The 26,891-nt window shown below is 38.9% G+C and overlaps 1 protein-coding gene across 2 annotated transcripts in view; it reads left to right on the forward strand.

Moving 5' to 3' along the window:
- The first annotated feature begins 5,166 nt into the window (after positions 1 to 5,166).
- LOC120505000 (programmed cell death 6 interacting protein) overlaps positions 5,167 to 26,891 on the forward strand; it is a 31,249-nt gene continuing 9,524 nt past the window's right edge. Inside the window, exons 1-11 of one of the 2 annotated variants that reach the window (XM_039715052.1) lie at positions 5,167 to 5,505; positions 11,609 to 11,663; positions 13,408 to 13,477; positions 16,943 to 17,070; positions 17,696 to 17,849; positions 21,210 to 21,310; positions 22,985 to 23,116; positions 23,930 to 24,152; positions 24,892 to 25,015; positions 25,641 to 25,818; positions 26,225 to 26,336. In XM_039715052.1, the coding sequence (XP_039570986.1) occupies positions 5,300 to 5,505; positions 11,609 to 11,663; positions 13,408 to 13,477; positions 16,943 to 17,070; positions 17,696 to 17,849; positions 21,210 to 21,310; positions 22,985 to 23,116; positions 23,930 to 24,152; positions 24,892 to 25,015; positions 25,641 to 25,818; positions 26,225 to 26,336 (1,483 nt within the window). In that variant the 5' untranslated portion in view covers positions 5,167 to 5,299. The remainder of the gene's footprint in view (positions 5,506 to 11,608; positions 11,664 to 13,407; positions 13,478 to 16,942; positions 17,071 to 17,695; positions 17,850 to 21,209; positions 21,311 to 22,984; positions 23,117 to 23,929; positions 24,153 to 24,891; positions 25,016 to 25,640; positions 25,819 to 26,224; positions 26,337 to 26,891) is intronic. The other variant, XM_039715053.1, reaches the window with a different exon arrangement.

Here is a 26,891-nt window from a genome sequence, read left to right on the forward strand (position 1 = left end):
TCTACTTGGCACTGGTGAGGCTGCACCTTAAGTGCTGTGTCCAGTTCTGGGCCCCTCAGTTTGGGAAGGACCTTGAGACACTTGAGCACGTCCAGGGAAGAACAACAAGGCTGGTGAGGGGCTTGGAATACAATCCACATGAGGAATGACTGAGGGAGCTGGGGTTGCTCAGCCTGAAGAAAAGGAGACTCAGAGGTGACCTTATCACTCTCTACAACTTCCTGAAAGGTGGCTGTAGTCAGGTGGGGGTCGATCTCTTTCTCCAGGCAACAACAGTCAGAACGAGAGGACACAGTCTCAAGCTGCATTAGGGGAAATATAGGTTGGATATTCGGAAGAAGTTTTTCCACAGAAAGAGTGATAAATATTGGAATGGCTTGCCTGAGAAGGTGCTGGAGTCACCATTCCTAGATGTGTTCAAAAAAAGATTGGATATTGCACTTGGTTTAGTAAAGGTGTTTAGGGCATGAGTTGGACTTGATGATCTTGAAGGTCTCTTCCAACGTAGTCATTCTACGATTCTGTGATTCTGTAATTGCTACTGTACTCTAAGTAAGCATACCAACAGTGTTGATTTGATGTTTTCCCATTTCTCCAGCCTCTCACTTCTTCATCCTGACCTGTATCACATCTAGAATGTAGACTGAAGATGTGTTTTTCTTATTTAGCATTGGAACGGGGGTAGGATGACATACTGAGCATTCTTGTGATTGCAGCTCTACAAGCACAGAGATAAGCATGACCCCTGCCCAGCTGAGGTCGCTATCAATGTATCTCCTGGTGAAGGTCCCTCCTCAAATATGAGAAATATAAAACTTTCATGAATACAAATTAAAACTGAGGAAATTAGGATTAATAATGCCTCTAAATTTTGAAACAAAGAGTAAAGGAGTGTCAGATTTGAAGACAATGGCAGGATTTTTTCTTTATGCTTTTGATTATGGGAAGCTAAGGAGAAAATTCATTCATACGTCATAGGAATTTTACAATTTCTTCTAAATGGATAGTAGAACTATATGGGTTATTCAGATCAAATCAGACAGATATCTTTTTTCCTGCATTCCCTCATTTTGGTAAATGATGATAACCACTCCTGAAACTCATGGTCAAAAGATAATGGTGATAAATTACTTAGTTCTTACCCTAGCTCACAAAAAAATGATGTTAGGAGTATCAAAATGGGATTGGATCTAAGTGATGAAATAAAACTTTAGGCAATAGGACCATCAGATTTAATGAAATTAACAACTTATCACTTCCTTTTCTGATTTTTGATTTGCTATAGCATGGCTTTGCCAATTAGTGCAGTTGCTACAGGGTAATTCTTATGCTATGAATAAAGCAGCATGATCAAACTCTACAGAATAAAAATGGTTACCTAAGAAAAAGAGGAAAGCTGGGGACATCTAATGTCCACACTAAAATGAAATGCATCAGTGACCACAGTAAGGCTTAAATGTGGTTATAATGTGTTTGTGCTGCATGACTTTAAACATTTTAGGGGAACCTCTGTTAAAGTGGTTCCCTTAGATACTATCATAAATCTGTTGAAGAAGGAAGTATGGTCTGTTGTTTAAAGCACAGGACTCTGAGTCAGAGGATGTCGATTATGCCCCCTCTACTGATAACTACTGACTGTGGCTTCCTCATCTTTAAATTGGGAAATAGTACTTAGCTAGACATAGGTAACAAGGAGACAAGTCATTACTACTTATAACATTGTAATTGTAATAATCAGAATAAAGCCTTCAGGAGTACTGATTTATTAAGAGATCTGTGGGAAAGAAGCAAATCACTTTGAAGTTCTGCAAACTAAGACAAAGTGAAAAATTCCTCTGCTGTGTTGATGGACGTTCAGGAATGCAAAGTACCAGTCATTGCCTTCATTAAGCAACAGCTATCTAAAGGTCACTGGGGCTCTAAAGTAGAACTATGATCTCATAGCTGCAGTTTTTGCCCTTCCCTGTTCACACCCTTTCCGTGTTTATGAGTGTTATGCTGCAAGGTATTGATGGCTTCCATCTTCCATATATAGGCAGCCATGTATCTTGTAACGATGTGTAGGCTAACTATACTCCAGAAGGTCTTGATATTGGAAACTGTCCAAAGTTAAGAGTATATCTTAAGATTGATCAGAATGTGAGCTTACAAGGGAGGAGGTTTTCCCTGAACAGGAAAGTGTGGCCAGTGCAAGGCTAACTCAAACCAGGAGACCAAAATGCTTGCAAGTATCTGTGAGCAATAAAGCCTTGAGGGAAAACAAGCACTGAGGAACTCATGCACCCAGACAGGAGTATGGCATGACTGCCTACTTTTTGTATTCATTGTAGGAAAAAAAATTTATTGCTATTTTATTATTATGTAAATTTTATTTACATTTTAAATGCAAAATTAAGTCAATTATAACTTGGTTTTGATTGAGCTGGGGGTTTACTCAGTGCAGGGGTGCTAGAAACTGTTAACATATAGTTGTATGACTATATATACAAAAACTATAGACTATATAACATAGAGTCACATTTTGTGACTACAGCAAAGTTTGTAGCAGAAGCAATCTGGCAGAGCTCCAGAGGACACCCACTTGGACCTCAATGAAGGTGACTGGATGCCGCAGAATAAGGACAACTCCATCATCCCCTTCCCTATGCCTGTGCGTGGGAAGGCCTGGCTGCTGTTGCCACAGCATCTTTGGATTGCATACAAGAACATTTAATACTGGACTAGCTGCCCCTCCCAGTGGTGACAGGAGTGGTTAAGACAGATTTCCCAGGCTCTACTCTTTTCCTCCTATGCACCACCACTTTAGACATTCACGAGATGCCAAGGACAGCTCTACTTAGTACAGAACACTTTCAGTACGGAGTGATCGCCTGCTTTATAGTAAAACTTGTGGTCTGCTACAACATGAGAACAAATATGTAATTTTAAAAGCACTTTTACCATTCCTTTTATGGTGTCATCACCTGGCAGCTTATGAAAATATCAGGCTTGGAGGCTTAGCTGTCTGGAACAAGGGGCAGAAGAAAGGAGGAGATGATCACAAGGGCTGAATATTCCTTTTTGGTCCCCAGACCAGCCAGCCTGGCAGGCTGAGTGCCTGTTTCACTCCTCTGAGCCACGCTGGGCTGAGTCAGCAGAAAGCAGGCGTGATGTGAACAGCTGATCCACGATTACACAACACGAGAACCCGTTCCTTTTGCTGCCATAGAGACATTTCAACTTTTGCTACAGAGAAGCCCCCCACTTTAATTTAAGGCAGTAACCTTTAGGGTGGGTTGAGAACAGGACCCTGTGAGGCATTACATGCCTGTCTGCTGCACCACCTTTCTCAAGGCCACCACTGTCACTGCCATGTCACAGCTTGTGTTCCCAGCTGGTGAGGTTTTCCCTCGCCACAGCCAAGCTCTGAAGCCACATCTCAAGTGCTCGAGGTCACTGCCTTCCTGGGGTCCCCCTGGATGTGCTTACCCTCTGACAGCCAGGGCTTTATCTGGGGAGGGAGCACTGTGCCCTTCTCCCCTCAGGCAGCTGTCCCGGGGATACCAAACCTGCATCTCATATCTTAAATAGTCTTATAGGAGGGGATGATACCGAGCCCATCAAGATTTGAGTCCCTCAAGGTTTGAATTAAATTTTGTACCTTTTTTGAAATTGTTAATCAGTAGCTGTAACTGGACAGATATGATTAAGTAATTGCATAGTGAGCATCATATGGTGCCAAACTCTTTTCGGTGCTGCCCAGCAACAGGTTTGAGACATAAACTTTAAGGAATTTAGAGATTTTAGAGGAGCTAAGATTTTAGTTAGAGATAAGCTTTATTGAAGTTAATTAAAATAAATGGGTAGGCCTTGATAAAGTTAAGAGTTAGTAGTTAACCAATAATTGATTGCTTGTCAGCACAGTGCTTGGTAAGGTGGGTTTATAATGAAGAATATAGAAACTGATAAATAGCTTTTAGGAACATAAGACAATTATGGGCCTCCTCTGTTTTGAAACCAATTGAAGACAGGGAATGGGAGCTCTACCAAGGGTTCATTTGACATATTTGCATTGAAAAGGTAGAAAGGTCAGAATGAGGAAGACTTCATTTACTTCCTCATTTTGGGAACCCTCTCCATGAAAGGGACCACCGACCCATTTAAAGGAACAAACTATGCATGCTTCATAGATTTTGAACTAATTAACATACAAAGGGGGGAATGGGATGTAACAAAGTTATGAATATGTATTTGTATTTTGGGTATTCAATACTTGTATAGATAAAAGGACTCCGTAATCACCTGTAAATTGTGGTGTGTATTTGGGAGCTATCCCGCATGCTGCCCAGCGTCACAATAAACATACACTTTCTAACTTTAAACTGTTAAGAGTTTTTGTCCGTCACAGTTGGATATCGGTAGTAGACCAATATCCATATTTTTTAATGCATCAGGGTGAGGAGCAATTGCCGTAAACTAAAACACAAGAAGTTTCACATCAACAGGAGGAAGAACTTCCCATTCAGGGTGGCCGAGTATTGGAACAGGCTGCCCAGGGTGAATGTCTGGAGAAATCCCAAACCCACCTGGACATGTTCCCATGTCACCTACTCCAGGTGACCCTGCCTTGGCAGGAGTGCTGGACTAGATGATCTCCCTTCCAAGCCTAAGGATCTGGTCATTCCATCTGCCTGCATGCTGGGCTAACCTTTTGTTTTAAGAATAAAATAATCCCAAAACGGCCTGTCGGGACAAGAGCCACCACGAGTGAGGACTCCAGAACTCAGCACACCCCAGACTCAAATGGAGGGAAGAACTGCGCCTGCGGATTAATTAGCACCACAAGCGACAGAAAAAACCAGCAAATAGGAACTTGAGTACTAATTAACAAGAAAGTTATTCAATTTAGGAACAGTAAACGCTGATGCCTTTGTTTCTTAATACGTGTATATATAGCGTAAAGTTTTGATGACCGCTGAGCCCGCCTTTCGCGGTCAGCACCCGCCCCCTCGCTTGGGGCAGATCGCGGCTGGCCGCTCCCCTCAGGAGCCTCCCATTCCCCTCAGGAGCCTCCCGCTCCTCTCAGGAGCCGCTCGCGCCGGGAGAGCGGCGCGGGAGGCGAGGCGGGGCAGGGCGCGCGCGTGCGCGGCCTCTCAGGAGCCGCTCGCTCCGGGAGAGCGGCGCGGGAGGCGGGGCAGGGCGCGCGCGTGCGCGGCGCTCCCGGAAGCGCGGCGGCGGCGGCGGACCGGACCGGGAAGGGAAGCCCGGGGCTGCGGCGAGGAGCGGCGGCGGTGGCGGCTCTGCCCGCCCGGCGTCGGCCATGACGAACTTCATCTCGGTGCAGCTGAAGAAGGCCTCGGAGGTGGACCTGGCCAAGCCGCTGTGCAAGTTCATTCAGCAGAGCTACCCGGGCGCCGAGGCGCAGGCCGAGCACTGCCGCGCCGCCGAGGAGCTCAGCAGGCTCCGCAAGAGCGCGCTCGGCCGCCCGCTCGACAAGCACGAGAGTGCGCTGGAGACCCTCCTCAGGTAGGGGCCCCCTTCCTCCCTCTCCCCCAGCCTTGATTCCCCGCGAGGCCCCGGCGGCAGCTGCGGGCCCTGGGCGTGGCGGAGCCGGAGCCAGGTGCGGGCGGGCCCAGGTGTGGGCGGCCTTTCCGGCCGGGAGGAAGCGGCCGGGGCTGCCGGGCCGGCTCCGGCGGCCTGTGGGATGCAGGAGCCCCGGCGTCCTGCAGCATCCCGGCGTCCTGCAGCATGCCGGTGTCCCCGGCGCTCGCCGCGCCGCTCGGGTGTCGTGGGGTGTCACATGATGGCAGCGCAGGGAGGGGAAGGCCTTGTCCCCATCACCATCCCCCCGCCAGTGTTTGAGTCGTGCCAGCAGCTCTTAGGTGTACGTAGAAATTGTAAAACCAGGGAAGTTAAGGGTTTGCAAGAGAGTTTAAAGATCATGTAGTACCAACCCCCGCAGCCGCCATGGGACCAGGTTGCTCAAGGCCTCATATCCAGCTTGGCCTTGAGCAGTGTCAGGGTTGGGGCATCCACTACTTCCGTGGGCAATCCCTCTGCCAGTGCCTCACCTCCCTCACAGTAAAAAGTTTCTTCGAATGTAAATTTCCCCTCTTCCAATTTGTACCTATGACAGACCATTTTGTTTTCCATATAGAGTTGGTGTTTCTTTCTCTTCAGTGTTACCTTTTGCTATTACAACTTTCTTTTCACTTCCTGTTCAGTTCTGTGTGTGGATTTGTTTTTGTATTTTGCTACCAGCGTGATTTCCTTTTGTTTTCTATGTTTAGCAGCTTCTTAATGTATTTGCAAAGTCACATCCTTTCTTTTTTTCTGCTTAACACAGTTAGTTTGCTGTCAGAAAGTTTAATGGGGTCTCTGTGGTGCTGGAGTTACCATAAGTTAGATGAGCAAAAGATTTATCTGTGCCTTCTGCCTGGTGAAGTGCATAAAGCCTGTGTTAGGACTAACAGCTCCATTGTCCTATCTCCCTAAAACTTAGGGATTGCAGTGTTGAGAAGAACAAGAAGGAGCTACTGGAGAGGGTCCAGTGGAGGGCCACAAGGATGTTTGGGAGTCTGGGTGTCTCCTGTCTTACAAGGAGCTGGGCCTGTTTAATCTGGAGAAGACTGGGAAGGATCATATTAGTGCAGAGAAACACCTCAAAGGCGAGTTTTAAGAGGATGGTGCTGGTCCCTTCTCAGTGGTGCCCAGTGACAGGATAAGGAGCAGTGGCCATAAATTAAAGCACAAGAAGTTGTACCTCAGCCTGGGGAAGAAATTGTTTATGTTGAAGGTGACAGAGTGTGGAAACAGGTTTTGCAGGGAGGACGTGGAGTCTCTGTCTCTGGAGACATTCAAAACCCTCTTAACAAATGCCTTGCCAAAAAGAAGGCAACTTGTGAGAAATGAGTTACTGATGATTATCACCCCTGCACTGGGTATTTGGGCTGTAGAAGCTCTGACTCCACTGACTGTGTTTTACAGTAGCTTTGTAGTTCCCTGTTCTATTTCTGTCTACTGCTGTGTATGCTTTTGAACGTACTTGAGTTTATGCCTTTGAAGGTCGGGGAAATTGTGAGTATCTTTGAACTGAAAAAGGAACTTTGCTACCCAAATTGAAAAGCATACTATTATGTTCCCTTGGAATTGAGCTTCAATTGAGCATCCTGGAATTGAGCTTCCTTTTCTGAAGGTGCCAGTCAGGTTTGTTGTTAGTCTCTGTCTGAAATCCCTGTTTGGCCCTGACACATTGTGTGACTTCACCCGAACAGTTGCTCTGCAGCACCAAAAGAAGGCAGCCCACTTTTCAGTTCTGATCCTTACACCTTTTCTGGAAGGCAGAATGTGGGCATGGCATTCTGAGCAACTTAATTGAGTTCAGTGGAGGGTCAGATAAACATCAGAGGTGGTGTAAAAATAAATAAAAGTAGTGTTTTGGAAAGCCAGGAGGCTGAGCAGAGCTAGCAGGCTCTTTCAGAGCCAGCCAATTATCAAATGAATTTATCCATAGTATGCAACTTCACCTCAGGTTTTCCCTCTGAATAATCAAGGGAAACCACTTGCAGTTGCATAATTACCAGCTTTGAGTCAATTCCATGTGATCTGTTTTCTCTGCTGGTGATTGGTGATCAGCAGATGAATTTAGCTGGCCTAGATGCTGTTGCAGTAGACTGAAGCTGTTGAATGTAGCTCTGAACTGATGTAAACATGAAGTGATATCCCTCCCATGCAGAAGTTCCTCTCTTAAAACATCTGCATTTTTAATTGTATTGTTTGTGAATATTTATTCTTTTTATAGTGGAAGTGAGATAAGATGACAGTCTGAATTAACTAAGTTAGTGAGGATAAAACAATCAGATGTACATTTTCCCTTATTTCTAACAAGTTAGGCATGTTTGGTCCATGTCTGACCATTTCTATTTGTTACAGTTGCTAGAAAATAATTTTGCTCTTACTCTGTAAGAGTATTCTGACGTATATTCTCTTAATTCTGTAAGGCACAGTTACTTTAAACAGTCTGCACATCCAGAAGTTTGAAGTATCCAGCTGAGATACACAAGTGCCTAAGTGCCTTGTGTTTCCTGTGAAAATCTCCTTGCCTCTCCAACTTCCAGTGTTTTCCAATCGGTATTTAAGAGCAATACACAGTCTTAATGTTTAATTTCATTGAAGTTGGAGATGAAAACTCTGTTGGTGAAGTAAAGTTAGAAGAACTAATTAGAACACGGGTACCATTTGCATAGTTTTACTTCCTTGTGGCTTTTTATAGACAGTAATACCTAGTAGAGCATTGTAGACCATTTAACTGTTAAGAAATGAGGGCTTAGTCTTCTGATAACTAATCTAGGATTTGCCCATGGTTTTGTAATTTCTAAAAGCCTCGTTTTCCTGAGTAGTCACTACAGACTTTTTTTTTCTTTTATGGAAGAAATGAACCCTGTTGCAGCCACATTTCCTAGACAAGCATTGACCAATAAGGCTTGAAAGCATGTGGTGTGCTGTTGTTCGACTGCTGAATGCAAATGCTTCTCTTGGAGAAGCATTTGTGATAAACGTGCCCCTTTTCACTGGGTGACTGGGAAAGACCTCAGCCTGCTTGCAAGCTTTCTTTGTTTTGTGAGAATCTGAGTGCTCTGAAGGTGAAGTAGGTGAGCTTGGTACAGATGTTTCCCCTTAAATTCTGTCGTAGCAGATTTGATTTAGTGGTGGGTTTTTTTTTTTTTTTTACCTATGAGTATAATTATAGCTTCAAGGGATTCCTTGCTTCCTTCAATATTAAAGATAGCCTGGATTTTATTTCCTTTTTCTGGAGACATGGAATATTGGTGCAAGTTTAATTGGTTCAATTTTGCTAACAACTCCTGCAGTTTATTTTTTTTTAAAAGAAAATTGGGAGAAAGAAGGGGAGTGGGAGGAGTACATGGTTTTATTTTGAATGCTCAAATTCTCTTAGGGCTGAAAGTTGCAATTGTGGTTTCCAGCTGTGAGTTCAGGACTCTGGTTCTTATCTTGAAGAGCAAAGACAGATCTTTGGTCTTTTTGATGTTCTTTTGAAGGAGATTTTTCTTTATGATTCTTTGGAGGAGGTACAGTATTTGAGTTTAATGAAGTACATAAATTTTAGTTAAATTCTAATTGAAACATTGACTTCCGAGTCATTTGATGACCTTTTTTTTACTAGCATTTAGGAGTGTATAATGCCAGTTTTGATGAGAGATTGCTGTATTTTGAGCACTAGATCTGTGTTGCTGACATGTGGTAGTCATTTGATGACCTTTTTTTACTAGCATTTAGGAGTGTGTAATGCCAGTTTTGATTGAGATTGCTGTATTTTGAGCACTAGATCTGTGTTGCTGACATGTGGCCCCTGCTTTCCCTGCTGCAGTTGTAGTTGCTCACTGGCACAGCCAAACACACCACTCCTCTGTTGTGTCCCGTGTTCTCTGTATCTTGATAGTTTAAATTACTCTAAATTTAGTTTTAAATTACATCTTTGTATTCTTTGTCGTCTTTTGTGTGTAACTGACTTGTGCATCCATTGTGGGTTTTCCTTCTGTAGTTACTTTCGGGTTTTGTACTGATGGTTTTGTGCTGTTCTGTGGTTAACATCTTTATTTGCCATTTTTATATGTTTAGTTTTATGCAAACCGTTATATTTATGCCATTTATATTTATAAAACTAAAAGACTTTACATGATTGTGTTCTGGGAATTTTTTTTTTTGCCTTCAGAGTTTTAAAGAGCTCTTAAATCTTGAGTAGATTTTCAAGTTCTCTAATAAGAAGAAATAACTTCATATGCTTAAAATAGTAAAGAAAACAGTGACAAATTCTGAACTCGTTTAAAACTAACCAAACAAAAAGCCCTTTTTAGGAGGAGTATACACCTCTCTGGCTTATTTTGTCTGTGGTAGTGTTGACACAAAGAATAGTCTGTTTGCAGGGAGCCAAGGCCTGGGCACACCCAGCTTCGCAAGGACATTTGACAGGCTTTGCTCCTTTACTCCATCCTCATGGCAGATGAGGACAGTGTAATCGTGGAATGTGGGAGGACAGCTTGGCTTTTAGTGGCGGCTTTTGGTTAACAAATTAAATTGAGTCAAGAGGAGACAGCATGCAAAGTCTGCTTTTCTTTGTGATACTATGTTAAACAAGTGTGTTGAGACCAGAGGAGGGCAATGGAGGAAGTATATTTAAGCATATAGTTGCATTAATCTTCAGGGCTAGTTATTATTTTTAACTATACCTTTCACAAAATTGGTAAGTTGTTTAATCTTTATAAAATTGTCATCACAGTAAATATTTGCAGACTTTTTTTAGCCTTACAAGCAATTTCTTTCAATTTATTTATTGGTGGAAGTCCTGTTGCTGTTGTAGATTATTGTAGTTTTTTACTGGCTTGGTATATTTTGTCTTAAATTGCAGTGTCTTAATTGAAGTCAGAAACCTGTAATCTAATAGACATTGGCAGATACAATTAACTGAATAATACACTAACACTGTTTTTATTGTATATGAATTTTGAAAATTTTTCTTGAATTTTTAAACAAATGTTTAATGTCTGTACAAAAGAGGTCTTGTACATGTATCTCATGCCTGTATCTGTTGTTATCAGTATTTAATAGTGGAAGGAATGGGGAACAATGTTAGTCCTGTTTCACAGGGTATGAAAACCATTACTGCAAGATGTTTTGTATATTGGGTATATAAATTCTTTATAAAACAATTTGCCCAATGTAATGTTGAACATAAAGCTGTATGGCCAGTGCTACAGGAAGAGTGTAGGAAACAGGCTTCACATATTATGTGGTCTTAACAGTTTAAGGGTTTCGTGTTCTGCATCTAGCCTGTCATGTTTCACAAATGGTGCAGGTGTAGGTCACCACTCAGGAAAACTTGGAATTCCTTACTGTTGCCTGGATAGATTGTGTGAGGGACTATGCTCTACTCTCACTATATTTATCTTTCTAGCATCCTTTCCTAAACATCTTCTACTGTGACTAAACAAAATATTGGCATGAAGAAATTGTGGATTTAATTCACTTTGACTACTAGAATATATTCCAATGAAATATTAAGTTTACAACTAAAGAATTTTATCAATAATTGGTCTCTCCAACTGGTTCTGTGCAAGGCAAATGGCATCGATTTCAAATACATTGAAATTGGGTTATAATAATAAGATCAGGAGAGTACAGTGTAGCATGTTCATATTGTGTTAAATGCTGTACTTAATTTACTTTTGCAGCATGACTTAATGTACTCATTGTCTGCTTGTATGTATACAGGGACTCCTTTGCATGGTGCTCTTTTCTAATCCACCATCCATCAGGTAGTGATATCTGGATCAGCTTTGTCTGTGATACTGTTTTAGTTCCAGCTGAGACAGGGTTCCCATGTTATCTGTGAAAAACTACCTCCTGCTGAACTTGTTCCTCTACTGAAATAATCCCTTTAGGCAGAAATTGTCCATCCTGCAAATCCTCCATTTCTACAAATGAGCTTCTTAGCTTATGTGTAGAACTTTTGTGCCCTTTTCCCTACCTTATATGCCAGTTTAATAATTTTGATTTATTAATTTCATTTATCTAATAGCTGTGTGTTTTTTTGCCTTTTTTTTAATTTTAGATACTATGATCAGCTGTGTTCAATTGAACCAAAGTTTCCATTCTCTGAAAATCAGGTAAGAAGACTGCCACACCAGTTACTGAGTCATGGCACCTATGATGTGTGACTTCCAAGCCTGTACCTAATCCTCTAACGAGTACTTGAACAAGACAGCTAATCTCTCTAAGCCTTATTTTCCTAATCTCTGTTTATTTTCTAGTTGGTGCTCACATACAGTCTATGCTGAAACTTCACCTCTAGTGGACATAATTGCCTTTGTTTTACAGATTGAAAAATATTTTGGCTTTGGCTGGGTGATCACTGTGTCTAGGGCAGAAGGGGTTGGGCTGTGCTGATTCCTCTTCAGCTTTCTGCTTTCCAAAAAGTCTAAAATCCTTTAGAAAATAGCATGAAATAAATTCATCATTTCTATGGGAAAACCTATAGAAGTGGATGGAATATGATTTGTGTTTTTTGAAGCAGGAGAGATGTTTCCTTCACAACAGAATAATCCATTTAAAAGCTTATCCCTTTATTCCTGCCTCTTCATGAGGCATAGTTTTTATATAGGTATGGTGCTCATTAGGGTTTGGGGTTTTTTTTCCTGCCATATTTTTTAGAATCATGTCTCTAGAGAGAAATTCAGCTGAACTTCTCCCTAGAGAAGGCTTCTTCAGGTGGAGACTGGAATAGATCTGTAGGCTCCTGTATTTTGTAGGAGAAAGGTTTGGATTTTCTTTCAATGTGTTTACAAATACGGCAGAATTTATATTTCTTTAACAAATCAACAAATCATACTTAAATGGTAATATTATGATTAAAAGAGAAATTTCTTTCAGTCCTACAGGTTATAAGTAATGTTAATCTGTTTCTAACTTCTGCTTGAGTTTTGCATGTAGCTGCATTTGCTTGCAGCCAAGAGCTGCACATGGGTTTTCAGTGAGCAAATCCTTTGCTATGGTAATCTACAAACCCTGAGACAAGGAAAACTGGAAAACTTAGACAGCAAGATCTGCATGTCTGTAAACTGTTCCACCTAAAGGGAGAAGTAGTCAATGGAAGCAGCAATGCATCTGTGGACCAGAACATCCTGCACTAGCACTGCTGCTAGAGGAAAGTACACTTCGAAGCAGTACTGTTGCTCTTTCTGAAGTGATTCTCCCCAAGCACTTTAAACTGAGGAAGTTTGCCATCCTTTCTGGTTTGATACCAGTTGCCTACAATTTCTTGGTCAGGTGAATAAGGAATTGAAATGTGGAACATGAAAGGAGGTTCAGCAAAGTATTTGCATTGCCTCTGAAGTATATGCTGGAAGTATAAATAAAACATACTGTTTCTCCCTCCATTCTCTTTCCTGAGGGCATTTCCTGATAATGCTGCTATTGAATTCACTCATAATAATGAGTGGATTTTGGTATTGCACAACAGATCCAAATACATGGGTAATTTGGCACACTGGAAACTGCCTGGTTGGGTGATTTCCTTAAACTGTGATTATATCAACCCATCAGGCGTACAGGGAGAGGAGTATCTTGTCAGAAACAAATGTATCTGTTCCTGAGAATTTGAACAGAGCTGAAAAATGATTCTGACATTTTCTGTCTTGTCTACTTGAAATGTTTTGAGCAAACTAATGGAAAGGAAAAAATGTAGCGTAATTTTGTTTTGAGTACTTTTTGATGATTTCCTGAAACTTACAAAATGTTTGTAATGTTCCAAAAAGTAAATGAAAAGTTTTATGCAATTAGAGTATAGATTTGGGGTATTTTTGATTATATTTGATTTTAGAGGTAAAGATCTTTGTTTTCCACAATTTCCAGGTCTGTGTAACATTTACGTGGAAAGATGCTTTTGATAAAGGATCACTTTTTGGAGGATCTGCCAAATTGGGTATGTGAATGTATCAAGAAAACAAGTGTTAATGATACTAAACTTTGAGAATATTTTTATGTAGTCAAATTAATATCTTTCTAGCATTCTCAGCATAGTTTTTAAATGAATTCAACTGTACTGGTAATAGATTAATCACTTCAACGTTGATAGTGATAAATACCATGCAAAGAATTTTTACAAAATAGAGATTTTATATTAGATTTCCAGAGGCACAAATAGATGTGCAGTCTGATAGTAGTTGTACTGTCTGCTTCTCAGATGTTTTCTGGCAACAACTTCAGTTGATACTAATCAAAATTGTTCATGTTAACATTAAGATTCCCTAGATTTTGGGTAATGCAGCTCTTGCTGTTCTAAATGAGTAAGATGGAAAGTGCTTAGGAGTGAGTGAGTGAGTCCACTTAAGAAGGGGAGTGATGATAGCTGGCTACACTAACCTAGTCTTGATACCACATTTTCAACAGAATAGAATTATTTGCCTATGCTCCAAAATTACTCTTCTATCACTTCTTTTTGAAATATTTTCATACAGATTTAAACACTCGGGAAGAAAAAAGTCTTTTTTTCTCATGAACATGATGAGTTTGAGTCTAATTTCTTTAGTCATAGAGGGACAATCCTGCACACAAATTGTACAGATTTAAACACTCGGGAAGAAAAAAAATTGTCTTTTTTTCTCATGAACGTGATGAGTTTGAGTCTAATTTGTTTAGTCATAGAGGGACAATCCTGCACACAAATTCAGGATCATGAAATGGATTTGGGACACTTGCTAATATGGAAGTAAGACTAAATCCTTTGAGTGAGTGAGGAGCAGTTCAGTCATGTGTCATCATTCTTTAGTATTTCTATTTACACCTAAGTATTCATCATGATCAGCATTGCAAGATGACCATTGCAATTTTAAAGTTCCAGACAAAGCCTGAAAAAGATGTTTGAACTTTACTCTGGTTTTATTTTTATTAAAGTTTTTGCCAGCAGCTACTGGAAGTCTTTGCAGTTTGCTGTGTTCTGAATACACATGCTGACAGTTGTGCTTGTGTGAACTATATCTGTAACATTACACCACATACCTGTGCATACTCAGGTGATCCTTGCTTTCTGTTCCAACTGTTCAAGTTTTTGCCAGCTCTCAGTTAGCAGCTGCTGGAAGTCTTTGCTATGTTCTGAATATACATGCTAACAGTTGTGCTCATGTGAACTATATCTGTAACAATACACCACATACCTGTGCATACTCAGGTGATCCTTGCTTTCTGTTCCAACTGTTCTAAGAAGTCCTGGATAATTGGAAACCTGCCTGAAGATGCTTTTTTTTCCTCAGAATTTGACTTGTTCTTTCTTCTTTGGGCCTAATATTTAATGAGGATTGAATCAGTTTCTTTGTAAAGTTCAGAATGTTTGTGATGTAAACATAGTCTGTAAATTACTAGAGATCTGTAATAATTGTGAGAAAAAAATCAGTAACTGTAACAATGGTGATTACTGTAACACTGAATAAATGTGGTGTTACTGCAGCTTGAGGAAGCTTGCTTGTCTGCAGGTTAATTATATACTAGTCTAAATAATCTGTGAGGTAGGTGGTCAGAGATTTATGCAGCAGTCTGTGTCAAATATCAAAGAAGTTTTTAACTGAGATGTGAGTAATGCTCAGTTAACAAGCAATGGGATAAGGGTAATTTTGAAACTTTGAAGCAGATCCTGGTGGAAAGAAATTAACAAAAGGAGATTTGGTGCTGGGATCAGAATTGGTGGTGAGGTTTCTCAGTGTCAAGTAAAGTGATCAGTAATCAAGGAAGCAAAATTTCTCTTGACTTCTAAGAGAAGTTTCCAGATAGAAATTTAGCATAAAACTCCTGAGACTTCTGTGGCAACAAGATGCAGGGATGCAACTTGAGAGTTCTGGCTCTTGCTGTGGTGCCCAACTGTTTGCTTCCCACCTTCCCCTGGATCCCAAGTCTGTATCACAGTGGCAGCTGACAGATACTGTGACTGCTTGGAAAGGGACTGAGTTCACAGCATGACACATAATCTGGAATATATTGACTAAGTTAATAGGTAGTGCTGTAAACAGATGAGTCTGTGGAAATATCTGTATTGGTCTAGTAAATCACACTTGAGGTGCAGTCCAGAGTATAAAGTAATTCTGCACTTCACAAACCTTCAAGCCATATTTTCTGTTCTGTCTTGAGTTTGTCTTTTCCAAGTTTAAACAACTTTTGTCTGAGTTCAAGACCTTATTCTTAGAAAAATTCTGGAAAATAAACCTAGAGAAGGGAGGTGATCTAGGTAAAATAGTGACTGTGACAGTGTAACTCACTTGGAAACAAGTGGGAAAAATGGCACATCAGATTTAGGCTTGCTTGCTGAAAACTTGGTGCAGATTAGTGAGCACTAACATAGAAGCTTCAGAGAGGTGTTAGATAAATATGTAGCTGTTTAAGGAGGCTGGATATTAGTGAAATGAAACAAATATACATATTGAATACCTTCATATTTTAATGATAACTGTACCTGAGTTTGTGAAATTGAAAATTCACTAGTTGTCACTCCTGTATTCTCCAAGAGGACTGTCTAGATACTTTTTGACATGGTAGGAACTAGTATTTACAGTATTTGTTTTTTTCAAGCACTTGTGTAGGGCAACTGACCTTTTGAAAGCAATTAATATTCAAAATGGTTCCTGTTCAGGTATTTTTAGTTTCAGAAGTGTGGGCTCCATCCTCTGGGCCCGTGAAGTACTGCAGGAGTTGCTTCTGGACAGTCTACACTGCTGCCTAGTGAGATCAAGTTTTAACTAAGTAAATCCTGAACTGTATCAGAGCATGTATAGAGAAGATATTTTTCAGCATTTTCAGCCCGAAACAGTAGCTTTAAAAATTAAAAATTCCCTGCATTTCAATAGATAGAAAACAGAACGTGTAAAAGTCTTTGTAGTTGGTCAGTTATTGTGAAGGGATTAATGTATGGAAGTTCATATTTCAGATGACTACTCGGTAATGCCTCAAGAGCCAAAAAGCTTCACTCTAGTTAGAAAGACTTTGAAATTATTTTGTATGCATTTTCATGCTACTGCTTTTATGCTTTATGTTGCTTTCTGTAGTTGCTCACATGGAAACATTTTGTGGTGGTACTAAATTAGACATTGAAAGCCTTCAGATTGAAGATAACTTCAACCTGAACATTTTCATGCTACTGCTTTTATGCTTTGTGCTGCTTTCTGTAGTTGCTCACATGGAAATATTTTGTGGTAGTACTAAATTAGATATTGTAAAGCCTTCAGATTGAAGATAACTTCAACCTGAAAAGTTCAGTAAGATTGGGGTTGTGTTTGTTTGTTTGTTTTTACTTGAAACTGTTGATACCTTTATGATAATAGTAGTGTTGGCCTCATGTGTAGGATGCTGGAGAGCTGAAGTTTATTTTCTTAACAGTCTGGCTAACTGTCTGTCTTGCCGGCAGCTCTGGCGAGTTTGGGATATGAGAAGACCTGTGTTTTGTTCAACTGTGGAGCGTTGGCAAGCCAGATTGCAGCAGAACAGAATCTGGATAACGATGAAGGACTAAAAGCTGCAGCTAAGCATTATCAGGTACAGAGACTCCCTGCTTCTACTTATGAATTCAGAATTCATATTGTTAAAAAATGAGACAAGTATCTCTCAATTTTAAAACTGTATACACATACAAAAATATATCCAGACAAGTATCTCTCAATTTTAAAACTGTATACACATACAAAAATATATATGTACGTATTTTCCTGCTTTTAATTGCAAAGATGGATTGGCTGTATACCTGGTCTTGTGTCATACTTGTTTGTCAGATTTGGAGGCTATAATTCTATACAGTTCTCCATACGCCCTCCTTTAAGTGAGTTGGTAACTAAATCTTCAGCTTAAGATTTAATAATTTTAGGTAGTATAAATTTTAGTTTTCACAAGTATTACAGTAATCTTACATATTTCTGGAATGTGTTAAAATCTTAGGCTGTTAGGTGTAACAAATATGCCATTATTTATAGTCTGTCATGATATTGGTCTCACTGTAAGTGGCTACAAGAATGAGAGGTCACAATGGGTTGTTTTTAGTGGTAAAAATAAATGGGAGACCATACACCAAAGAAACTTTTATAAAAAAAAATTTATATGTATGATATTTGTTAGTGGGCAAATGTATATGAAAAGAATGGGTGATAATATATTTTGTTTTACTTAGTTTGCTAGTGGTGCTTTTCAACATATTAAAGACACAGTTTTGTCAGCCTTGAATCGAGAACCTACAGTGGACATCTCTCCAGACACAGTTGGGACTCTCAGTCTTATTATGCTGGCTCAAGCCCAAGAAGTCTTTTTTTTGAAAGCGACAAGAGGTATATTTTAATTTTTGTCTTGTATATTTAAGGGCATGTTGCAGCTTGTCCCCAAAAAACTTAGAAGTGTTTTAAGTTACTAAGAGCCTGCCAAGGGTGTTTCAAAAGTTTTAATGTTTGCCTTTTCTGATCCTCCCCATGCTCCTTGCAGGTCATTAAACACAAAATACAGATGTCCCTTAAGAATTTGTCTAAGGTTCACCTGACAGTGCAGTTCTTCTATCTACTTTTTTATGTTCTTCATCTTTACAAATGATATTACTGAATTATATTTTTTCCCTTTCCCGCTTTTTTCTGTTCATCTTTACAAATGATATTACTGAATTAATTTTTTCCCTTTCCCCCTTGAAGACAAAAGACTCTGAAATAACTGAGAGTACTAAAAATGGTATATAAGGGGTTTTGCAAGTAGTCCCCTACTCCTCTGTCTAGGGAGTGATTTCACGAGAATTTAGAAAGAAATTACTGCGTTAGAAACCAATGAGATTTTCTAAAAGTTGAAGGGAAACAAATTCTTTTTGGTTGCTCCTGCTTTTAACAGAGAGACTCTTTGACCAATTCTTTTAGAACGCCCAGTTGATCTCGGAAAGAGAAATTCTGCAGATAGAACAAAAAATAATTTCCCTAGATGTTAAAGGTTGCTTAGGTGAAATACGCATTCAAAGTCCAGCTATCTTAATACAACTATTAGAGAACTTAGGCTTCAAAGAAATATTCTGTGTAATGCTACTATCTTTGATACAAAATTTCTTACTCTTCTGCTCTTCTTCCTTTGTTCAGAAAATGTTGCTCATTAGAAGATACAGATAGTTAAAGATAGAACTAAGGACAGAGGTCAAATGTGGTTGCCCACAAATGGCTCTCTCTCCTGACATAGTTTGGAGTACTTTGGAACAAGACCTGGGTTATCTGAACTGCGATATTTCTTGTCTTCACAGGGAAGATACTTGAAAACTCTTGTAGCCTTTCTGCTTTTAGGAGAAGCTCAACAAGAAACTGTCATCCTTTAGCCAGCTGATAAATTATGTTTGTTCTTTATCATGATGGTAGTAGTATTTCAGTCTCTGGCTGTTCGGACATTGTTTTGAAATAAATTAGTACAGCAAATGCCCGAAATGTTTCCGTCAGGAACGGAGCAGGTGCTTCCCTCATTTTGCGTGACAAATAGATTGTCATCATCTGGATTTCTTCTTTTCCAAAACATGAAAAAGACAAAACAAGGCTAATCCAAATCCCAGGTGTACACAGTGACCTGAAGATTTTTGTAATTACTCCTAAGACACAACTCTCACAGTGTTTTAAAGACAGTAAGGTTAATTACTTATTATTAAGTATTAAGATTATGAAGGCTGTAGATTTTGCTGGATTTAGGTTCTTTTCTCTGAGGGGAAAAACATTTGTGATTACTCCTAAGACACAACTCTGACAGTGTTTTAAAGACAGTAAGGTTAATAATCATCTGATTATGAAGGCTGTAGATTTTGCTGGATTTAGGTTCTTTTCTCTGAGGGGAAAAACATTTTGTGAGGAATCATATTTGATAACATGATTACCTTCAAAAACCGATTTTTCAAGCACAAATCCTTCAAAGTTAGATCTCTAAACAGAAATTAAGCTTCTTGCTGCATTGACTATTTACCTTACTTGGAATTTTCTGGGCTTTCTTTCATGTGAGATAGTCCATTTATCAGCTTACCAGCTACAATGGTATTTCTGATAGAACTGAGTTTATTTAGAAGTTAAAAGAAAGTAGAAGTGGCAAAAGCTAAGTTAATCAGTCATACCTAACTTCATTACGTGGCTACAGGTCAGTTATTTTAATTTCTGAGCCTTTCCTAGTGTTTTCTTTAAATGTCTTTAAGTCTGAACATGTTTGCTGTTCTGAATCAAGTCTTATATTGTAGCTGCAATATTTTAAAGATACCTGGGTAAAAACTAAAGCTTCTGATGGTGAAAGATATGTTTTGAGTTGTCTGCATGGACAAATGAGTCTTCTCTAACATTTTCTTTGTTAATGCAAATGTGGTTATTATGCCATTATGTTTTTTCTTTCTTAATGGTCCAACTATAGGAAGGAAAATGCAACTGCTGCATATTTGGTGGGTCTAGAAAGGAAAGTTATTTAGGTTTTTTGTGTGGTTTGGTTTTACTAAATATGTGCTGCCCCAGACAGGAACATTCTAGCAAAGAAAGGTGATATATCTCATGAGCTTTCTCCCATCTTGTCCTCTAAGACCAGTTCCACAGTGAAAAGGTCTTCCTGGCATATGTTAAACATGTTTACTTCATAGAAGCTGAATATAGTCTATCACAGTTCTTGTCTGAAATGTTGTACATAGATGTGTGAATATGCTGGTGTGAGCAGACCACTTGGGAATTCTTTGGTCAAATTTTGGCAGATAAACATACTCTGCAGATTTTCTCATCTCCCCATAGTCATGCTTATCAGTATGTCAGTACCTAAGGGTCACTGGGTGCTTGTTTCTAAGGGCAGCTATTTAGAGTGGACAGCCAGTGTTTGCATTGATGCCTGCCTTGTCTTGGAAGACTGAATTGCTACTGCAGGCCAGAGGTTATCTTTATCTCTTTTATAAAAGGAGATAATCTCCAGCCTGCACTACCAATAGCGCATATCTCCTTTATAAAAGGAGATAGAGAGTTGCAGAATGTTCCTATTCTAGCAGCTTTGGCTTCAGGAGCAGGATGAGGATGTGAAGCAGGGGACACCACAGCAGATAGACACATGCACTGATAGGAAGTAGTGGATATGACTTCAAGGAGCTGTGGTTATTTTTGTCTAGGAGTAGTGTTTATATATTTGCTGTAAGCTAACAGTGGTGTGAACTGCAATGGAAATGACCAGTCCCTTCTGTATTGTAGTTTTTCAGAGTCTTGACATGGAACTGGGTTAGGTACAGATCCTGCTGAAAATAAAACCTATTTTGCTAACTAGATTTCAGCTAAATTCTTTGACTATTGCTGCACAAGTGCTTGTGCTGGCACAAGGAAGGGGTGGGAGCAGGCTGCCAGAGTTATGAGTGGGACTGTTGTGGCTTTTACTGGCAGCTTGCCATTGGTTTGAGGTAAAGCATCACTGTTAATCCTGCATAAATGCTTGCAGCTGCCAAAAGATTTATTGTATGACTGACTGAACCTTGGGTGTCATAATTGAAGTAGAAATTCTGGAAACTGCTGCTAGATATCAAGAGGGAAGAATGGGCTCCCACCTTTGAGGTGTAATGTAAAGCTGTACACGTAAAACGCAATTATTGCTGTTTAAAGATGAAATAATCACCTGTTCAGTTGTAAAAATTTATGGTTCTCTTAATCATTCTTTGTTTTTTCTCTTTCTCCCCACAGATAAAATGAAAGATGGTATCATAGCTAAACTAGCAAATCAAGCTGCAGATTACTATGGTGATGCTTACAAACAGTGTCAATATAAAGATACTTTGCCCAAGGTTCGTAACTCATGGAAATAATGTGGGATATGTTGTTATTGTGCGTAACTGTTATTGTTTACAATATACTTAAAGAAATACACTTAAAATGTATATTCTCAAGCTGCTTTCAAGGAAAATGAAAATTTGAAAAAATTTCATTTGTAATTTGAAAAACAGTGAAGAATCGAGGGAGCAAAAGACTGGGGGGTTTTTTAATAAGTAAGGTCTTATTACAATGAAGTGCATTTATTTGTAATGCATTTCATTAAAGTAAACTTGAAGTGGTTATGGTGTTATTTAGGGATGCAGTCTTAGAACTTAATGCCTTACTAAATCTGTTTTCAAACTAACACTTTCTATTTGGGCTTAATTGGCTTCTTAGTCTCAGTGTTTCCATGTGAAATTTGCTCTCCTGTTGAGTACAGCATGAATACAGAGGTATTGTTCACTGAGCTGTTAGTGAAAAATATGACTGGAAGTCTTCTGCCTGCCTTCTCTTACCCTACCTCAAAGCAATCTTGATGCTTGTGAAATATCCCAATTTCATCTTGACTGTTGATTTGAATGCTGTTGGTTTTGGAAGAGGTAGAAAGATCTTTGTCCTGTTCCTTGAATGTTTCTCACATAGGTATTATGTTCATGATAGTTTTTGACAGTGACAGGCAATGAGTAACAATAAAGGCATTGCTTTATCTTTTGTTGTTGTGTACCTTTCTAAGCTGTAGATCTGCTCCTTGTTCCAGTTGCAAAGTAATCTGTCAAGTGAGATTATTTGAAAGAACATAAGGTTTGCTGGTTAACACCAGCTCTGAGAACAGTTACGTGTTTAGGAGTGTGCTGTGAAGGTTGATTGGATGCAACTGGAACTCCAGTTGCAAGGCCTTCCAGACAGCTTTGTCTTCCAAATTTACCCTTTTTTTTAATGTTATTTTTCCATCTCTGGGGGAGCAGCAAATTTGCAGAAATTTGAAGAAGCAGGTCTTTGTATACTGAGGTCTTTAAAACATCACTCTGGTTTTCCAGTGCTCCTTGATTTAAGAAATAAAACAGTAAGGCCAAATCCTTGATTTAAGACCATGTCTGTATTGTGCGCTGCAGCGTAATGTTTTCTTCATGTCTTGGTTGGTACTCCTGCAAAGATAAGTGCACTTATATAAGGTCTAAAAATGACTTTTAAGTTGCTTTCCATGTCGGTAGTCACTAGTCTTCTTTATTTGTTCTTTCATAATTGTAGTTGCTTTCTTGATAGGCCTGCTGCTGTTTTAAGTGTAATTACTTTGTCTGATTAAAAACCAATCAAAGCAAAAGACCCCTAGAAGACCTATCTTTCAACCCACCTCCATTTCTTAAGAACACTGTCTTGGCTTTGTCTGGGGGTGTTTGGGTATGTTCTTGCAACTGTCCTTTCTAATACATGCATGCATTTCTTATCTTTGAAGTAAATGTTGTGACTTCATGGCTTGGATTTAAAGCATAGTTCATTTAAAATAATGAACACCGAGAATTTTGCAACAGCAGATTAAAAAAAATTCAATCCATGCAAAGCCACATGATGTCTCACATTTACCTCTAATGTTTTAACCTATCTAAACCATTAATTGGGTGAATCTAATTTCCTTTTCTTCTTCCTTTTTCTTCCTGCATCCCATGTTGTCTGTGGTGGTTATTGTGGTTGGACTTTCCCCTGGTCAGTATTTTTATTTCCAGGAGGTGTTTCCTGTTCTGGCTGCAAAGCACTGCATTATGCAGGCCAATGCAGAATATCATCAATCTATCCTGGCAAAACAGCAGAAGAAATTTGGTGAAGAAATTGGGAGGTTACAGGTGAGTAACTTTTTGCTCTGAAAAATATGGAAAAACTTTTAATTCTGGAAAGCTGGGTTGGAGTTCTGAAATCCAAATAACTAAGAAGTGTATTCAGAAATTGTTAAGCATGCTTATCACATGAATTGAATTATCAGCTGCAAAGATGAAAGACACCTTTCTAACTTTTGTAAAGACGTGTTTTAGTGATTTTTGGGCAATTTGATACTGCTTGACATGTTAAATCTTTATCTTTGTGTTTGCATAAGCTTCATATCTAAGCAGATATGTTGATAAATTTTCCTGTGTAATGTTATTAGAAATCACCCAAAGGTTAAAATTCTACCTGATCTATACCTAATTCTTTTGCCGATATCCTGCTTTAAATCTGAGTAATTTAAAAAAATTGTACAAACAGTTCTCTTTTTAGTCTTTATAGTTTTTTGCCCCATATATCTGGTTTCTAGAGGTACTCAGATCTTGTAATGAGTAAGGTCATCTCATATTTTACATACAGTAGAGGAAAAAAAATGCTAAAATGAACTACTTCCTTCAGTCTCCATAAATTTATTTTTGTAAAATAAATATGTGAAATGGCTGCTTCAACTGATAGTGAAGATCCATGTGCACTGTGTATCTACTGATTTGCAGGAAATTTGACAGATTTACATACGATGATTGTGTTGACATATTGAAAGTTACTGTTATGCATTTATCAACTTTGTGCAGGATGGAGCTTGAAACTTCTTTTTTGTATGCTCATCTGTTTTCTTAAGAATATATGAAAGGGAGAAAGAATATTTATTATTTGAACTGTATTTAAAATTTTTTTAGCATGCAGCAGATTTGGTGAAAACAGTGGCATCTCGCTATGATGAATATATAAACGTTAAAGATCTGGTTGACAAAATCAACCGTGCCCTTGCAGCTGCTAAAAAAGACAATGACTTCATTTACCATGACCGAGTTCCTGACCTGAAAGATTTGGAGCCCATTGGAAAAGCCAGTCTTGTGAAGTCTACTCCAGTTGTTGTTCCACTCAGTCAGAAATTCACTGGTAAGCAAAGTGTGTGGAGTGCACAGGGTAATTGTTACCTTGTGAAACACGTGGTCAACAAAGTTCATTTATACCATGCAAAAATAAACATTTACTTTTTGCATTTTGTTAAGGGTACAGCTGTGTTTTTGACACTGCTGCTTTTCTTCTCCAGTTTGTTGTTGTTCTTGATGATAAGTGTAATAAAGCACAGGTTGAAAATTCTTACCTGAAATGTACAATTCTCTTAAAGATCTAAGATTTTCTCAGCAATTGTATTTTTTATATGAAACCAATCTTTTTAATTTCACAAGGAAAAGGTCTGTAGGGGACAGTGCCAAGTTATGCAATATTAACTAACCTTGTTGCTGGTCTCCTATAAAGTTGAAAAATTTCAGTTTGTTGGCTCAACAGATGAGTCAGATGAGTTGTGAAAAAATTCTCTTAACTTTCTCATATTTTTCTTTTAATGAAACAACATTAGAAATGAAGCCTTAAGGCAAATCTAATTTGTAACCTTACAATTGGTGTAAATATATTGTCTTTAAATTATTTCAAACTCAATTCAGCCTTAAAAATTGAAATCTAAAGGCCTTAGAAATAGATTTTTGTTTTTAAGACATCTTGGGGAGTAGGAACAAAGTATCTTAAACTGTTTAGGTCAGTCTCTGTAGTACAATATGTACAAAAAAGCTGTGAAGATGTTTGTGCTTTAAATTTCATAATGCAGCTTGTGTAATTTATACTACTCTAATTGCAGACCTGTTTGAGAAGATGGTTCCATTGCAAGTGCAACAGTCTGTGAGTGTTTATAACCAGAGGAAGGCAGATCTGGTAAACAGGTCGATAGCCCAGATGAGAGAAGCCACAAATCTGGCAAATGGGTAAATATGGCTTCTTGTTAAGTTTCTCAAGTGAGGTCATGCATGGCTTGTAAGCCCTAGGTGCCTTGCAGCCTGCAGATATCCAGATTATAGCAGTGTTTTTTCATTACTGTATGGTAGGCTGGCAAATTTAAACCATAACAGCGGGATTTAGAACTACTTTTCTGTAGGTATTAAATCTGAAAGCTTATTAAAAACAAGTGGTATGTATTTTCCTGCCATCTTTCCTTATTTTTTAGGAGTCCAACACTTGCTCACAACCAGTACCATTAATCTAGAAGTATTTTAATATTCCAATGGTCATTAAAAAAAAGTTCTTTAAAATAAATAAGTATAAAAACATTGTACCAAGTTGAGAGATAGCAATGTAACTTAAAGCAGTTGTTTCTTTTGTCTACCAGTCACTACCTAAAATGTTTGCCATGTTTTGTGAGTGCTAAAAGGCTAGGATTTCTTTAGCTTTTTAAGAGCTTTGAAATGTGTTTTTAGTGAGGTGTTTATGTTTGAAATTTCAGCCTAGGCGTACATTGCACTCCATTATAATTGCCTGTGATTGATTGTTTGTTTAGATAACAGTGTTATTTTCAGGATAAAAGTTGTTTATTTAACATGTTGACTTTTTCAGTGTGTTGGCTTCCCTCAATCTTCCTGCTGCTATTGAAGACGTGTCTGGTGATACCGTTCCTCAGTCTATTTTGAACAAGTCTAAGTCTGTGATTGAGCAGGGGGGAATTCAGACTGTTGATCAGCTGATCAAAGATCTGCCCGAACTGCTGCAAAGGAACAAAGAAATTCTAGATGAAGTAAGCCCAAAACCCACTGCACTAAAACATTCTTAAAATACATCTCCACTGAATACTTTGCTTTAAATGGCAGTAGAAAAAGTGCATAATTATTCAAATGCTTGCAACTTTAATAACACTTCCAAAGTATGCTATTTAAGTATTCAGCCCATACAAAAACTGTGCTGTCACATGTGGATATTTCCTTACAAATATTTTCTTTTTAAAAAAGTTGGTTGGGAGGGGGAAGCATTGGGAAAACATTCTAAAGAAATTTGAGTGATTTGTCCCTTTCATGCCGGTTTTTTGTCAAATTATATTTTAGAAGAATGTGTAGGCAGTTTTTGTTTTCTACACTAGCTACATATTTTGAAGCTATTTTGTGTTTAAAACGGCTCATAATGCATGTAACATTTTACTCTTGCAGTCTCTGAGATTATTAGATGAAGAAGAAGCTACAGACAATGACCTGCGAACAAAATTCAAAGAACGCTGGCAGAGAACACCGTCCAATGAACTCTACAAGCCTCTGAGGGCAGGTACAGTCCATGTTTCATGCTTTGGGTTCTAAAGATGTCCATAGTGTAAATTAAAGTAGTTTGCAGTGCTTTGATATTATCTATAGATACACCGATTACAGTTTGAGGCAAGTTATGCCAAAACATCCTGATTGCAGTCTGCACTGTTACTTGGAGCTGAAAGAGGATGTGACAGCAGAGAATTTTCTGCTGCTTTTGCACTCTTGGTGTGTATGTCCATATTGCATATAGGTTAAAGTCTTATGAAGTAAGGATCTTGTTGCCCTTGTAAAATCATGGCTCAGGCTACCTAGGCTAAGTCAAAGGGAACTATGGGAGAGTGACTCAGCTGGAATAGGGGTAGAGAGACATGAGAGATGTGATGCATGACTGCCACATGTCCACATCGTGGTGTATGGGGGTTGATTGACTTGGGCTTGTTGTGCCTTAAAAGTATATAAACTGGTAAGTGTCTAACTGCTTTAAAAGGCCTGGTTTTTTTGCAATAAAGCAGCTCTCCTTTGCATTGCCTGGGGATTCTGAATCACTTTATACATGTGCATGCTGCAGTTTCAG

The sequence above is a fragment of the Passer montanus genome, unplaced genomic scaffold, assembly GCF_014805655.1.
Source record: "Passer montanus isolate IOZ18808 unplaced genomic scaffold, ASM1480565v1 scaffold32, whole genome shotgun sequence".
Taxonomy (NCBI): Eukaryota; Metazoa; Chordata; class Aves; order Passeriformes; family Passeridae; genus Passer; species Passer montanus.